This window comes from Podarcis tiliguerta, assembly GCF_965153285.1.
Source record: "Podarcis tiliguerta genome assembly, chromosome: W".
Taxonomy (NCBI): domain Eukaryota; kingdom Metazoa; phylum Chordata; class Lepidosauria; order Squamata; family Lacertidae; genus Podarcis; species Podarcis tiliguerta.
The window spans coordinates 16959652-16976406 of record NC_139552.1 but is presented as its reverse complement, the minus strand read 5'-3'; the positions used below and the strand labels follow the sequence as shown (position 1 = coordinate 16976406).

General features: G+C 43.1%; 1 protein-coding gene and 1 pseudogene across 4 annotated transcripts in view; one reads left to right on the top strand and one right to left on the bottom strand.

Moving 5' to 3' along the window:
- LOC310668825 (UDP-N-acetylglucosamine--peptide N-acetylglucosaminyltransferase 110 kDa subunit-like) overlaps positions 1-16755 on the top strand; it is a 92106-nt gene that overhangs the window by 42604 nt on the left and 32747 nt on the right. For all 3 annotated transcript variants that reach the window (XM_083422142.1, XM_083422141.1, XM_083422143.1), the window contains 4 exons: positions 1494-1573; positions 8671-8866; positions 12444-12584; positions 13784-13884. In XM_083422142.1, the coding sequence (XP_083278268.1) occupies positions 1494-1573; positions 8671-8866; positions 12444-12584; positions 13784-13884 (518 nt within the window). The remainder of the gene's footprint in view (positions 1-1493; positions 1574-8670; positions 8867-12443; positions 12585-13783; positions 13885-16755) is intronic.
- LOC310668735 (U6 snRNA-associated Sm-like protein LSm5) lies at positions 9683-11228 on the bottom strand (annotated as a pseudogene). The gene has a single exon. The product of its transcript is annotated as a U6 snRNA-associated Sm-like protein LSm5 (transcript).

Sequence of the window (16755 nt, the reverse complement as noted above, 5' to 3'; positions counted from 1 at the left end):
CTTTAACTCATCATATATCATTTCCCAGAAAGCCTTGACCAATGTACATGTCCACAATATAAGGAATAATAATAATAATAATAATAATAATAATAATAATAATAATTTATTACCCTGTCCATCTGGCTGGGTTTCGCCAGCCACTCTGGGTGGCTTCCAACAAAAGATGAAAAAGATATTAAAACATCAGTCATTCAAAACTTCCCTAAACCGGGAAAATTGAAGAAGAAAACAGTCGTCGTCCCCTGTTTCCCCCCGGGAAATTTGAAAAAAAACCACACGTGCGTGGAATATTCAATCTATATCAAACTGTTTTTTCCCCCAGGCCTTCCCATCTCTAGTTTTGTGGTGTATCTATGTCAAAAACACTTCCGAGTTTGTGACGGTCATCGTACTGCTTACCAAGTCACATAATAACAGCTGCATATTAGTATATCACTGTTTTGTTTAGTGGTGCATTTGAAAACACAAGATGTTACAGGGCTGATTGTAATAAAACGGTCAAAATTGGATGCATTTATTTATATATATATATATATCACAAGAAACCAAATCATTACATTATAGTGTTTTTTTTAAATTGTCTATACAATTAATGTTAATCCCACATTATGGGATTATTTGACTTCCCTACCCTTCCTCCCCTGATTCCTTTGAATTATCTTCATTCATGCATGTCAATTTAATCTTCATGTCTAATTACCTCCAAATTTAATCATTGCCTATAACATTACAGCTGGTTTTTAAAAAAATCCTGCTAATGTATTAATTTATGTACACTGCTTTTGTCAATATGCAATAAACATTTCCCATTCTTTTTTGTATTAAAATTGGAGGCATTTCTTCTACTGCAATGGGCCTCCAGCGTCCTGTTGGTACCATTAGTGATTTCTCATACAGTTGATATTCCCTGCATAGATAGATTAGATAGATGATAGGTAGGTAGGTAGATTAGGTAGATAGATTAGATAGGGTAGGTAGGTAGGTAGATTAGATAGGTAGGTACATGGATAGATTAGGTAGATAAATTAGATTAGATAGGTAGATTGGATAGATAGGGTAGGTAGGTAGGTAGGTAGGTAGATTCAGGCATGGCCAAACTCAGCCCTCCAGATGTTTTGGGACTACAATTCCCATCATCCCTGACCACTAGGGATCAGGGATGTTAGCTAGGGATGATGGGAGTTGTAGTCTCCAAACAGCTGGATGGCCAAGTTTGGCCATGCCTGGATTAGATGGTAGGTAGGTAGATAAGATAGGTAGGTAGAGTAGATAGGTAGATAGATTAGGTAGCTAGGTAGGTAAATAGGAAGGTAGGTAGATAGGTCAGTAGGTTTAATGGTAGGTAGATTAGATTAGGTAGGTAGATATATAGATTAGGTAGGTAGGTAGATTAGGTAAATTAATGTAGGTAGGTAGGATTGACCCACTTATTTAAAAGTAACCATGCTGTTACATTAGTAACAAAAATCAATTGTCTTAAATATTCTCAGGCGGTGACCCTGGATCCCAACTTCCTGGACGCTTACATTAATCTGGGGAACGTCTTGAAGGAGGCGCGTATATTTGACAGGTAAGCAAATAGGCGTATAGCTTATATTCTCTCTTTTTTTATATAAATGGTTTTTATTGGTTTTACGTATAATCACATTACGTATTATATTCTCAGTTTAGTGGTTGCACCCATATCCAAACTAACTCCCATTGCCAGTGGGGATATGTGTTCAATCCCTTGTTGCCTTAGAGGGTGGATTTGATTTAAATCAAATTGATTTAACTCACAATTTAAATCCCTAATCCGTAAGACTTGTTTTAAATCCTCTTTTTACACAAAGGTTCAACCTTGCTGGCATCCTCTTAATATGGACAAGCCGAGGAAGGTTTCCTTTTTGGTTCTACTCTTAGAAATACATAGACAGATAATGATGAAATGATGGTGAGGTTTAATAAGTGAACAGTTTCTTTTTGGACAACCTTTCTGCTGCACTTGATTGGAAGTCCTTTCCTTCATAACAATTTGAACAATTTAACATATTTCTTGAGCAATTCTAAACCTGTTATTCCAAGGAGAAAGGCCTCTGGCTTCTTCATAAATGTATATTTCAACATTTTTTTCAGTTCGTTATAAATCTTCTCCAAGAAGTCTTTCACCTTGGGACAAGTCCACCACATATGGGAAAAAGTACCTTCTTTTTCTTTACATTTCCAACAAAGGTTATCACTTTTGTGATAAATCTTTGCTAGTTTTACAGGGGTCAAGTACCATCTATACATCATCTTCATAATGTTTTCCTTTAACATCATACATGCAGTGAACTTGACCCCTTTCCTCCATAGCTTCTCCCAATCCTCCATTATTATGTTATGTCCCACATCCCTTGCCCAATGAATCATAACCGATTTAACTTGTTCATCCTTTGTGTGCCACTCCAACAACAAACTGTACATTTTAGACATATTCTTATCATTAGTATCGAACAACTCCGTTTCCAATTTGGTTTTTTCTGTTGCAATATTATTAATTTGATAATATTGTAACCAATTCACTTTATCTTTCATTTGTTCAAATGGTTTTAATTTAAAACCTTCCTGATTCTCTAACAACAAATCTGAATACCTCAACCATTTGTTTTCCATATTTAACTTTTTTTGGGCCTGTGCTTCCATTGGTGAAATCCATTTTGGTGTTTTTCTTACTAAGAGATCTTTGTATCTAGTCCATACATTGTATAATGCCTTTCTAATTACATGATTCTTAAAACCACTGTGGGCCTTTACCTTGTCATACCATAGATATGCATGCCATCCAAAACGATTATCCACTCCCTCCAAGTCTAGCGCATCATCATTCTCTAATTGAATCCAATCCTTGATCCAGCAGAATGCGGCAGCTTCAAAGTGTATCTTCAAATCTGGTAGGGAAAAGCCCCCTCTCTCTTTTATATCTGTAAGTAATTTAGATTTAATTCTAGGTTTTTCCCCCTGCCCAGATAAATTTAGACAATGCCTTCTACCATTCTTTAAAACATTTAACATTATCAATGATTGGTAAAACTTGAAATAAAAACAGCATCTTCGGCAATACATTCATCTTAACCACCGATATTCGGCCCATCAATGAAAGTTTTAGGTTTGACCATATCTCAAGATCTCTCTTGATTTCATTCCATAATTTTTCATAGTTATCTTTATAAAGATTTAAATTCTTTACCGATAAGTTCACACCCAAATATTTAACTTTTTTCACAGAAACAAGGCCTGTCCTTTCCAAAAAGGTTTTTTCTTTCCTCATTATCTAAGTTTTTTTCTAAAACTTTGGTTTTCTCTTGTTTAATTTAAATCCTGCTACCTGCCCAAACTCTTGAATCTGCTCCAGTGCTTTTACTGCACTGGTTTCTGGATCTTGTAAAGTTAAAACCAAGTCATCAGCAAAGGCTTTTAATTTATATTGCTTGGATCCCACTACAATGCCTTTAACCTCCTCCTCTTTCCTCAACATGTTTAGCAAAACCTCCAGAACAGAAATAAATAGCAGAGGGGAAAGCGGGCACCCTTGCCTGGTTCCTTTCTCAATTCTGATTTCCTCTGAGACCACATTATTAACTATGATTTTTGCTTTTTGTTCAAAATAGATTGCCTTGATACCATTTAAAAATTCCTGGCCAACCTCAATTCTTTCTAGGTTTTTCATCATAAATAACCAAGAAACATTATCAAAGGCCTTTTCAGCATCAATAAACATTAACATTGCTTTACAATTTCTTTTCGCTTCCAACCTTTCTATTATATCAATTATATTTCTAATGTTACCTTTCATATGTCTCCCAGGCAGAAATCCTGCCTGGTCCTTACGTATATAATTTGATAGAACCTTTTTTAATCTATTGGCCAAAATGTTTGCGAAGATTTTATAGTCCACATTAAGTAATGAGATTGGTCTATAATTTTTTACATCAGATCTATCTTGATCTATTTTTGGAATCAGAGTGATAAATGCATCTTTCCAGGTTTCGGGAGCTTTGTCCCCTCTTAAAATCTTATTACACACATCTGCCAATGGTTGAATTAGCCAATCTTTCAATATTTTATAATATTTTGCAGAAAGACCATCCGGTCCCGGGGTTTTGCCTGACTGCCTCTTACTTATTGCCATCTCAACTTCCTGTCTTGTAATCATGCCATTTAGTAGGAACCTTTTATCCTTGGGAATTTTCTGCATTTCATTCGCCACAAGAAATTGCTCAATTTTATCCTTATCTTCTTTACCTTTTTTATACAGCTGTTTAAAGTATTTCTGAAAACATTTCCTTATACCTGCAGGGTTTTCCATAGATTTTCCATCAGATACAATGTTTGTAATAGTACTTTGCTTCTGTCTCTTTTTTAATTGCCAAGCCAACAATTTCCCACATTTATTCGCAGATTCAAAGTTTCTCTTGTTTCATCATTTTAATTTTCCAATCTATTTCCTGATTAATTATTTGAAAAAATTGAATCTGCAATGCTTTAATTTCTTTTGGAATCTGTTGACTCTTTGGCATTAATCTTAAACACACTAAGCCAGTGTGGTGTAGTGGTTAAGAGCGGTAGTCACGTAATCTGGGTAACCGGGTTCGCGTCTCCGCTCCTCCACATGCAGCTGCTGGGTGACCTTGGGCCAGTCACAGTCTCTCAGCCCCACTCACCTCACAGAGTGTTTGTTGTGGGGGAGGAAGGGAAAGGAGAATGTTAGCCGCTTTGAGACTCCTTAAAGGGAGTGAAAGGCGGGATATCAAATCCAAACTCCTCTTCTTCTTCTTCTTTGTCTTTTATTTGAGACAGAATTTTATCTTTTTTCTCATTCTGTATCTTTTTCCTTATCAAGTTCTGTTGTATGAGGAAACCTCTCATTACTGCCTTACTTGCATCCCAAATGACTCTTGTTTCAACCTCTGTGTTCATATTTAGTTCAAAATAATCTTTTAGAGTCTTTTGGGCCTTACTAATCATCTGTTCATTCCTCAACAACTCATCATTCATCCTCCATCTAAAGGAACCCTGCAGGTATAATTTCATCTCCAAAACCACTGCATTATGATCTGAGCAAGTCTTAGGGCAAATTTCTGTTTTAGTAACCTTAGGAACCAAATCTCTGGATACCCATAAATAGTCGGTTCTCGAGAAAGATTGATTTGAATTTGAGAAAAAAGTGAAATCTCTCTCCATTGGATTTTGTAGCCTCCATATGTCTGACAAATCGTATTTATCAGTCATATCAAAGAAAATCTTTGGTAGTCTGCCGGAACTTGGATTTTTCTGACCCTGTGTTTTATCTATTAATGTTGATGTTACTCCATTCAGGTCTCCCATTAAAATCAATTTGTAATCCATATAATTTAAGTTTTAAGTCCAGATAAAATAAGTTTTAAGTCCACATTCTTAAAAAATTCCACTTTGCCATCATTTGGTGCATAAATTCCCAGCAAAATAAATTTATCGCCTTGTGCCGTAATTTCAACTGCAATGTACCTCCCTTCCTCATCTTTAAACAACAATTTGGGGTTCCATTTTTCTTTAACATAAAAAACCACACCTCTTTTTTTCACTTTGTCGGATGAAATAAATTCCTGCCCAAGTTTCTTATTTTGGAGAATTTTCCTATGAAGTCTTGTAACATGTGTTTCTTGTAGACAAATTATGTCCAAATTCTGTCTTGCCAGTACAGTGGTACCCCGCAAGACAAATGCCTCGGAAGACGAAAAACTCGCTAGACAAAAGGGTTTTTCGTTTTCTGAGGTGCTTCGCAAGACGGATTTTCCTAAGGGCTTGCTTCGCTAGACGAAACAGCCCTGCCTCTCCTGTCATGGCGACGTTCACTGCACGCACGCTCGCTTCCCTGCTCCTCCGGCTCCCTCCCACCTTCCGGCTGCCGACTCCTCCGGCTCCCTCCCATCTTCCGGCTGATGGCCGACCTTCCGGCTGCCTCGCGCCACTGCCCACCGCCCTCGTGCGCTCCTCTGAGAGAGCCGTTGCCGCCAGCAGCCAGCGTTGCAGCCGGAGTCGCGCTCCTGAGCCCCGCCGCCCTACCGCAGCCGCGTCGCACGGTGGCCACAACGCGCGGGTGAGTCCGAGGTACCGGCTGCGGCAGCTGCCCTGCTTCCCCCCACCCCTCCCCGCTGTTGTTAGTGTTTAACTGCAGTGGTGCTTCGCAAGACGAAAAAACTCGCTCAACGAAAAAACTCACGGAACGAATTAATTTCGTCTTGCGAGGCACCACTGTACGTGATAAACATGATTCCTCTTAAATCACGAATTTAGACCATTCACATTCCAGGAGTAGATTTTCAAAGACATCCTGATTTGTTAGGGGGCAACTGCCCCTGCCCCTAATGAAGGAGAACTTTCCAGTCCAAGCTCTTTTGCGTTTTTCTCCAAAAATCTTTCTTTCTCTCCGACAGTTGTTATTCTTTGTTTCCTTCATTGAAATTTAAAAGATAATCCTTCTGGGAACTCCTACCTGAAGAAAATGTTCTTTCTTAGGGCACTGGCCAAATCCGTATAATTATTTCTCAGGGCCAAAAAGTATGTCGGAATGTCTTTTAAACATAATTATTCCCTTCTCATCTATCTTTAAACTTTTTTTGTAATGGTGGCATAAAATAATATCTCTCTGCTCTTTGGTTTTAAAAATCACCATACAGTCATGTGTGATCTTAGTATCTTTTTTAGGTCCAAATCTGTAGGCTTTATCAATCCAGGAATTTAATTCTTCTTTTGAGAGGCCCCAATACGCTGCAAATTCTTCAATTAACCAATCCTTCAAATTATCCCACTCTTTCTGGGGTATGCCCCTCAATCTCAGATTACATTCCCTCTGTTTTAGCTGGAAAGACGCAATTGAAATTTGAGATTGTCGCTGAATTGCCTCTAAATCAGCAATTCTCACAGTTTCCAAATGCGCCAGTCTTGACTCATGTGCTGATACATCTGAATTAACTTGCGTCAAATCTTGTCTTAATTGAGCAAAGTCACTTTTTAATTCCTGTATAGACTTTTGATTTCCTCTTACTTCTGTTTTAATTTCCTGAAGCAATTGCAACACAGACTCCTCAAAAGTTGGTGACTTAGAGTCCCTTCTTGATTTAGTTTTTGCTTTCTGTGTCCTCTCTCCTTTCTCTCCCCCATCCATAACTTGCAATTCTTTTCTTCAAGGTCAGTCTCAAACAAAGGGGAGATAAGGAGACAGACAGTTTCTCTTCTCAAGCCTCTCCACCAGTCTTAATATAAAAGTCAACAGTCTCTCTAACTTGTAATCCTTTCTTAATTCCCCAGAAGTTAATAACACAGTCCCAATTTACAATTTATATTTGGGGGTAGGGGTACTGTTTAAAAGAGAAGGGGAAAAGAAAAACCTTTGAGTTCGGGCAGCTGCAGTTACTTTTTCCCCCCCAGTAGGAAAACGAAAGTTGAAAGTGTCCTTTTCTTTACAATGTCATAATGAAGTCTAGTCTTCCCGACCGGGTAGTCCGCTTCCACAAAGAAAATACCTCGTAAATCCAAACTGTCTGCAAGGATTAAAAGAGTCTGAAAAGTATATCCCCCCTTCCCCCTGCTAGTAGGAGGGATACAGAGATAAACTTGAAAGTCTTTAGAAAGTCGTAAATTTTAGATCGTGGCTTCGGCTGATGTAGCTGTTTTGTCTCTTAATCAGAGGAAGGGACTGACCTCCGTTTTTTTTAAGCCCCTATCCTTTCCAAATAAATATCCAAATTTTTAATGTATTACTCACTCTTTTCCAATCAAAGTTGCTTGGAGAAATTGGCCGCTCACGATCGCCGGACTCGGAGCTTCATGCGATGAAGGAAGCGAGTCTATTCCCAAGTGGCTCCGTCTCCAACCCCACCCACTCTCAGAGCCCTTATCAAGAGCTTACTGGGGGGTGAGGGAGTCGTTCCAGGCACCCGCAGGAACACCAAGTCCTCGGAATGTTCAATCCGAGGTTTTTAAGAGGTACCACGTCGCTCTAGCGGGTTCCCCAACCTTCAAAGCACCGGTGCTCTTTCAAGTGAAAGAGCTCACCCTTCCAGCAGAACGGGCAGCCAACACGGAACTGATGGTGAGGTTTAATAAGTGAACAGTTTTTGTTTGGACAACTTTTCTGCTGCACTTGATTGGAAGTCCTTTCCTTCATAACAATTTGAACAATTTATTTAACTAATAAAGGAAGGTTTCCATATCAGAATAATCAAATCCCTTTTTTACAGAATGGTTCAGCCTTGCTGGCATCCTCTTAATATGGACAAGCAGAGGAAGGTTTCCTTTTTGGAGTAACGAGTTTTCAGAAATGCATAGACTATTAGAAATGTATAGACCAGTACTGTTGAAATGACGGTGAGGTTTAATAAGTTAACTGTTTCTGTTTGGACCACTTTTCTGCTGTACTTGACTGGAAGGAGAAAAAGAATCATTTCCTTCAGAACCATTTAAACAATTTATTTCACTAAAGGAATAACAATACGGCACAATGTTTTTACCGTTCTGTCAAAAACAAAGGTTTCCCTGTCTTTTTTACAGAAAGGTTCAGCCTCGCTGGCATCCTCTTAATAGCCCCCCCCCCCAAAAGCATTTTTTTTGGGATTTTTATCCACCCTGATGATAATGAAACTGAACCACTGCTTGCTCTCATTTCAGAGCCGTGGCAGCCTATCTACGGGCCTTGAGCCTGAGCCCCAACCACGCCGTCGTCCATGGCAACCTGGCCTGTGTGTATTATGAACAGGGGCTGATCGACCTGGCAATCGATACCTACAAGCGGGCCATTGAGCTCCAGCCCCACTTCCCCGACGCCTACTGCAACCTGGCCAACGCACTCAAAGAAAAAGGCAGCGTAAGAAACCCTTCTGCTTTCTGTATGTCGGAGGGTTTGCTGAATAAACCCTTACGGAGGATGGTGATCTCAAAATTGGGCTTTGGGGGGAGGGACTTGGGGAACAGTACTTAAAAGAAGTCCTCTTTTATTTTTTAATATAATTTTTATTCAATTTTCATATCTTCCCTTTGTCTACTTCCTCCCCCCGTTCCCACTCCCTGGTTTACTTAAGCAATCACAATCCTCTTAGCCCAGGCATGTCCAAAGTCCGTTGGGGGGGGGGCCTAATCCGGCCCGCCAGTCAGTTTAATCCGGCCCCTGTGGCAGTTTATTTCCTAGGGTAAAATCCTAAAAACACCTCAACAAGTTCAACCCTTTAAAAATCTCAACAACTTCAACCCTAAAGAAAAGCTCAACAATTTGGGGTAAAACCATAACAAAAACCTCAACAACTTCAATCCCCCCAAAAAAGGTTAACAACTTTGGTTGGCCCTTACGGCCCTTCACTTCAGCAAATCTGGCCAACTTTGAAAAAAGTTTGGAAACCACTGTTTTAGAGATCGAGCGCCCAAACCGCAACCCAAAACCCACTGATTGATCTCAAAGTGCCAACACGTCAATTGAACCTGTATACCTCGTTTTTTCTGTGGGTTTCACATTTCTTCTTTATGACTGCTGTCGTCATCAATAATCCTTCATCAAAGTTACTGCACTAACGTTCTTCATTAGATTATCTTTCCATTGATATATAATTTTATGGTATAACTCTGCGCTTTTTTTCTTTAAAAAAATGTTTAGGCTTGGGGGGGGGGGGAGATAAATACAGTTCCAGTCGGTTCAAATTGGAAAAGAAATTTCCTGAAATGGAAATTTGCCTTTATATAAATGTAAACAAATAAAAAATAAAAACGCATCAAGTTTCATCAGTATATTCCTACAGAAGATTTAACAGGAAGTCTTCAATGATGGCATATGACTTTATTTACACTTCTGGTCCTTCTCCGCGAACCAGCATTGTTATGTTATTTCCATTTAGCAAAATCTGGTCTAGCTTTGTAATTCTTCATCCTTAGGTATGATCTCAAATTCTGTAACATCTTCCAATGCCATGTTGACAAAGTCCTCGAATGCTAGGAGTGTGCCAACAATTTATCAATTTTCATCATGATGTGAATTCGTGAGCCTATGCACTTGTCCCCCAGCTCAAGAGGCAGAAGCTGAGACGGGTTGGTAGTCGCGTTGGCTGCCATTTTGCCCCAAATCCGGACTAATTGAGTCCGCCATTCTCTTAAGTTTTCAAACGGCTTAGTTCTTGAACTACTTGGAACCCGGATACTTAAAAGCCTGAAAGGAGTGTTCCGGTTTTGGAACTTTTTCCAGAAGCAGAACGTGCTCTGTTCTCAGCATAACTTCCGTTTTGAGTGCCACAGAGGGAGGGAAGGCAGGCCAGGCGGCAAGCGAGCAGGAAGGGATGTCACTGCCACCCCCCATCCACCTCCTGCTTGCAGGCAAGTAGGAGTGAGATCGGGCTGCTCTGTTGGCAGCGTTGCTGCTTGCACGGGAACAGGAGCTGGATCGAGGCAGCTCTGCTGGGGCGATGCAGGCTCCATTGCAGTTTCCATTGAGGGGGTTGTGGCTGTGCTCCCCTCAAGGGGGAGGTTTAAAGGAGCCCCCACATACGCACCAGAGCCCTTGCAAGGCAGCCAGGCTGAATAGTTGCTGAGGGTGTGGTAGGTGGAAGCTGCATCAGAGAGCCCCTGCACCACCCAAAGGCAGCCAGGCACTCCCAAGCTGAGCTGCCCAACCCTGCTCCTACTTGAGGCAGGGATCTCTCAGGAGCAGAGTGGAGGCTCCGCACTCCCCAGCTGATCATAGGACACTTAACTCTTGGCTCTGCCTAAACCAGGAATGGCCCAACTTGTCCCGCCAGCTGTTTGGGGACTACAAGGCCCACCATCCCTGACCACTGGTCCCGTGAGCTGGGGATGGTTGGAGTTGTAGTCCCCAAACAGCTGGAGGGCCAGGTGGTGGAATGACAGAACAGCTGAGGCTGCTTACAGAACCCCCTCTAACAGTGGACCAGGCACCCCAAGAAGCAACAGAGGAAAAGCAGTCGTGGCAATTTGCACCTGAGACATACAAGCAGCGCTCTTTACAAAAGAAATCACCTTTCGCCACTCAAGCCCTCGGGTTTACATTCCCCCATTTTCGTGACACCTCCTCCTAAGGCACCCACATTTTGCCGGCACAATAGACACCAATTGCATCTCCTTGGCTAAACAGACTCTTGTGCAGGCATAGGCAAACTTGGCCCTCCAGCTGTTGGGGGACTACAATGCCCATCATCCCTGACCACTGGCCCTGTTAGCTAGGGATGATGGACGTTGTAGTCCCAAAACAGCTGGAGGGCCAACTTTGGCCACACCTGATCTTTAGCAGTGGTTGCCAAACTTGGATGGTGGGCATTGTAGTCCCAGAACAGCTAGAGGATTGTCCCAAGAGCGCCTGGACTCAAATCGTCTATTGAAAACTTCCCTCTGGTGGTTTATCACCACCACAGCTACTCACTTTGGGTGTCAGTAAAGCAAATGGTCTAATTTGCCGGCGCCTCAATGGTATCGAGCGTCAGAACAACTTGGCCACAATCAGGAAATTTTGCCTGCAGTATGACTCTGTTTCCCCTTCCCATTTCGAGACTCTGGCACCCTATCGGCGTAATCTAGCATTCCCAAAATACAGATGCGCTTTCACTCTTGCGAGATTGAATGTATCGCCCTGGGCTGGACTCGAAGGACGATGCCAGTAGATTCCACCCGAAAAATGCTCCGGTCCCTGCGGACGCAGCCAGACCGAATTGGCGGTGCTTGCCTTAGATTATCATCCCGCTTTTTTTGTCCATTCCAGGTCGCCCAACCGCTGCCAGATTGGCAGATCAAGAGGAGCAGGTGACAGCAGAGGTGGCAAGGTTTTAAGCCAGGGCAATCAGAATAAGATCCACTATTTGACTTTTGATTCAAAACCCCAAAATGTATTTTACACCATGGACTTTTTATCTCTATTCTTTGTATATCGCAGGGGTGCCCAAACTTTTTCCAAAGAGGGTCAGATTTGATGAAGTGAACATGCGTGAGGACAAGCTGGACAGTTGTTGAGCTGTTGGTTTTTTTTAGGATTTGTTGAAATTTTTTTTTAATTAGGCCCCCGAAACTGACTTTGGACGTGCCTGGTATATCATATTGTTGTTTTATTGCTGTGGCTGATGGCTGACGCAAAGAACAATTCCTTCACGCATTCCCCAGCTGCCCGTTCCTACTTGCGATCCCGTTCCTACTTGCGAGCAAGCGGGAGCCGGCTGGGGATCTCTCGGAGGCTTCGTGCTTCCCAGCTGAGCCATAGTTGCTGAAACATAAATCCAGCCGTAGAGGCTGGCACATGAATCTGGGTCATCGCAGCGCAGCCTTTTGGGCGCCTGTGAACCACGTCCTAATATTTGCGTAAAAACTCAGTTTTGTGTTTCGAAGGTTGCTGAGGTCGAGGAATGCTACAACACGGCTTGCAAACAATTCACGTACATACTCTGTTTTATGTTTTAAAGGTTGCCGAAGCCGAGGAATGCTACAACACGGCTCTCCGTCTATGCCCAACTCACGCGGATTCTCTTAATAACCTGGCCAACATCAAGCGAGAGCAAGGGAATATCGAGGAGGCTGTCCGCCTCTACCGGAAAGCTCTTGAGGTACCTGCGTGGAGAATTACAACAATAATAATTATTATAATTGACACACAAGGGTTAGGCATGCATACCCTGGATGCCTGGTTTGGGGCTTTTTACAAATCGCCAATCAGATTTTTTGTGATCAATAACGGAAATAATGGTGACGAACTGAAAGTGAAATAGCATTTTAAAGTTCGACAAAGCATGGTGTTCATTTGGCCCGATAAGTCACTTTGGGAAAGAAAAGGGTCTGTGCCTGTTTTTATAGTCATGGGCCCCCTAGAATGATCGAAAATCTGCTTTTTCATCAGAAAAACAAAGCAAGGCAATGAAATTGAAATAAAATCTGGACACTTGCCACTCCTTGTCAGCTGAGCTTGATCATCTGATAGTCTTATTTTCTAACAGTATTTCCTGTGCATGCTAAAAAGGCAGTCCATAGGCCCCTAATTATTATTGTTGTTATTATTATTATTGTTAATTTTTACAAGTTAATTCCAAATGGTGATTAATTTCACGCTCGGCCCCCGCAACCTTTGGGCCTAAAAGAGGGGCTTTTTAAAATACGGCATTGATCATTTGACAATCTGATCTCATTTGACAGTCTGATTTCCTATGCATGCTAAAAAGGCAGTCCATAGGCCTATTATTATTATTATTATTATTATTATTACTACAAGTCATTCCAAATGAGAATTTGTTTCGTGGCCAGCCCCCGCCATGTTTCAGCCTAAAAGTGGGGCTTTTTAAAATATGGCATTGATCATTTGACAGTCTGATCTCCGAACAGTATTTCCTCTGCATGCTAAAAAGGCCGTCCATAGGTCACTAATTATTACTATTAATAATTTTTACAAGTCATTTGAAAGGTGGATTTATTTCGCACCCGTAACCTTTGAGCCTCAAAGAGCGATCTCTGTCTCTTTAGAATACAGTCATACCTTGGGTTACAGATGCTTCAGGTTGCATTTTTTCGGGTTGCGGACTGCCGAAACCCGGAAGTACCGGAATGGGTTACTTCTGGGTTTCGGCAGTCACGCATGCTCAGAAGCTCTAAATCGTGCATTGCGCATGCGCAGATGCGTCAAATCGCAACCTGCACATGTGCAGACGCACTGCTGCGGGCTGCGAACGTGCATCCCACATGGATCACGTTCCCAACCCGAGCGTCCACTGTACAGCCTTCTCGGGGGAACTAAGAGTGATCTTCTTCCCTGCAGGTCTTCCCAGAGTTTGCGGCTGCGCATTCGAATTTAGCCAGCGTTTTGCAACAGCAAGGAAAGCTCCAGGAGGCTCTTATGCACTACAAGGAGGCCATCAGGTGAGCTTCCAAAGCCATGGGAAAAATAGATTGAAAGAGCTCCTTATTATATTTTAATTTTGCTGGAAGCAGCCCAGACTGGCTGGGTATAAATAATAAATTATAGCTCGGCTTTTAATACCATCCTCCCAGATATTCTTATTAAGAAGCTGACGGATCTGGACCTTTCTTCTACCATCTGTGACTGGATTAAAGACTTTTTGAGGGATTGGACACAAACAGTGAGGATTGGGACTGTTACAGCTACCCCCCTGAAGCTTAGCACTGGCACCCCACAGGGATGTGTGCTAAGTCCCTACCTGTACTCATTGTACACATATGACTGCATATCATCTGATCCATCCACAGTAATTATTAAGTTTGCAGATGATACTACCATAAAGGGCCTAATTGTAGGCGGAGATGAAACAGTGTACGGGGGAGGTTCAAAAAGTATTTACTTGGTGCTCAGAGAGTAACTTGCACCTAAATAGTAGTAAGACAAAGGAGATGGTGTTGGACTTCTGGAGGAAGAGAGGGGAACCTGCCCCGTTGTATATTGGGGGGGGGGGGAGGAGGCTGTGTGGAGAGAGTGTTGTCCTTTAAATTCCTGGGAGTTTAGTGAGGACCTCACTTGGAAAATCAACATAATTCAGGTGGTCAGAAAGGCCCAACAGAGACTCCATTTCCTCAGGGTTTTACAAAAGAATAATGTTAAACAACAACTGATGAACTCCTTCTACCGGTCCACAATAGAAAGTGTCCTTTCATATTGTATCACAGTGTGGTATGCTGCCTGACAGCCACGGACAGAAAGTCTCTATGGAGGGTGGTGAATACAGCACATGATATCATGGGCTGTCCCTTGAGTCCGCTAGATGACATTGCAAGGGATTGTTGCCTTAGAATAGTGAGAAAAATTCTCAGGGATGACTCACACCCTGGCCAGCACCTCTTTAATCTTCTACCCTCGGGCAGGAGATAAGAAGCATAATCAGCCGTACCAACAGGCTAAAAAATAGCTTCTATCCATGGGCTGTTAGGCTGTTGAACAGAAAATAACATTGTGAAATTGACTTGCGAGGTGGTGCGTTGTTCAATAAGAGACTGAGTGGGGGGTGGAGAGAGGCTCGTTTAATTTCATGGTACACAGGATGTGCGATGACAATAAAGGTATTATTATTATTATTGTCAGGGGACTGCCATCAGAACAGGGGAGGGAGGCAGGGACGCCGTTGGGATACAGGGAGCCGCAGAAACTTCTAAGGAGCAGTTCCTCGTCCAGCGGTGGGGAAAGCCACACCTCCAGTGGAGAAGAGAGGGAAGGGGCCAGCCAAGCGAGGAGAGGGCTCGAAGATGCTCCTGAGAGCCCAAGCGGAGGTGCACACGCCACTTCTGTCGCCCAACTTGCGCAGAAGGGTGAAACGCAAGGAGGGGAGGCAGAGATTTGGGGCGTCTTAAGTTCTTACGTTGGGGGAGAAGCCGGACGGGGCCACTCCCAGATTCTGCAAGTGACTAAGACGGACATGAACCTTGTGTATCTGCACTGTAAATAGTTGGCACAATAAAACCTGTAAAAGACAGGTCGGAGTCCTGCTTGGTTACTCACGAGCAACCACCACACAGCATCTGACAGCAATCTGGGAGTCTTTGAGGTTGCTCGCATGTAGCAGTGAAGAGCAGCATGAGTCACCAGAAAAAAGGAGCTGCAGGCGGAGGCGCTGAGGAAGAGGAGGTGCGGAACATAGCGGCCCTAGTGCAGAGGAACGTGGAGCTGGAAGCACATGTCGATGATCTCAGAGCGAGGCAGGAGGAGCGCAGATTGCAGGAGCAGCACATCAAGCAAATCCGGTGAGGAGAAAGGTGTTGGGATCTCAGCTCCGTTCCTCTGAGCTGATAAGGCTCATTTTCTTCCGAGCCCTCCCAGCAGAGCATCAAAACAACACAGCGGAAGGATGAGATAGGTATGAGCTACATTTTTATGCTTTATTACTAAGCTATGCAGAGAGCAAAGAAATATACATCTTCTCCCTGTGAGAGCAGAGAGCAACTGAACAAAGGAAACAACTGAACAAAGGAAACAGGAAACCAGTAACGTCACATCCCGTCTCCCTTTCCCCTGAGACTCCAATAGTATCTGGCCTCTTTGGAATGTAAACACAGTCCTGTGACTGCAAGCAGCTGCACAGTGAGGAAACAGAAACTAACAAAAGGTACCGGGGCTGGTGAGCAAATTTAGCGGGAACCCTCAAGAGTACCTTGCCTTTAAGACTGAGTTTAAATACGCCGTGGACTTGCAAAAGAAAGAGTTTGACAATGATGAGGAGAGGGTGGCATTCATAGTTGCCCACTTAGAAGGAGCAGCCCGGGAATGGGTGAGAGCCCTGATAGCGGCGGGAAATGATGCCCTCCAGGACTTGAGGAAATTTTATGAGGCGATGGACGCAATGTTTATCAGGCGCACAGTAGAAGGGCCCCATCCGTGCCCTCCCAAGGCGGGCATAGTAGTCAAGGTGGTGCTGGAGCTCCCTAATGGCCACCTGGTGGAAGTGCAGACCTTGGTCGATTCAGGAGCCAGTGCAAATTTCTTCATCAGAGACTTTGCCTTGGGGCAACAGTTGCACCTGCTCCCGCTAGACTTTCCCTTGCAAGTCACCACCATTGATGGGAGAGTTGCTGGGTTGACACCCCCCCCCCATGAGAATGAGGGTCTCCAAACACTCCAAGACCATTGCTTTTCATGTGACCACCTTGGCAGGACCACCTATCATTCTGGGAATGAGCTGGCTGGCTCTCCATGATCCGGTGGTGTCGTGGCACTCGCGATCCCTCACCTTCAGGTCGGCACACTGTGTGGAACATGGTCTGGGAGGGGAGGAGCCACGGGAGAGG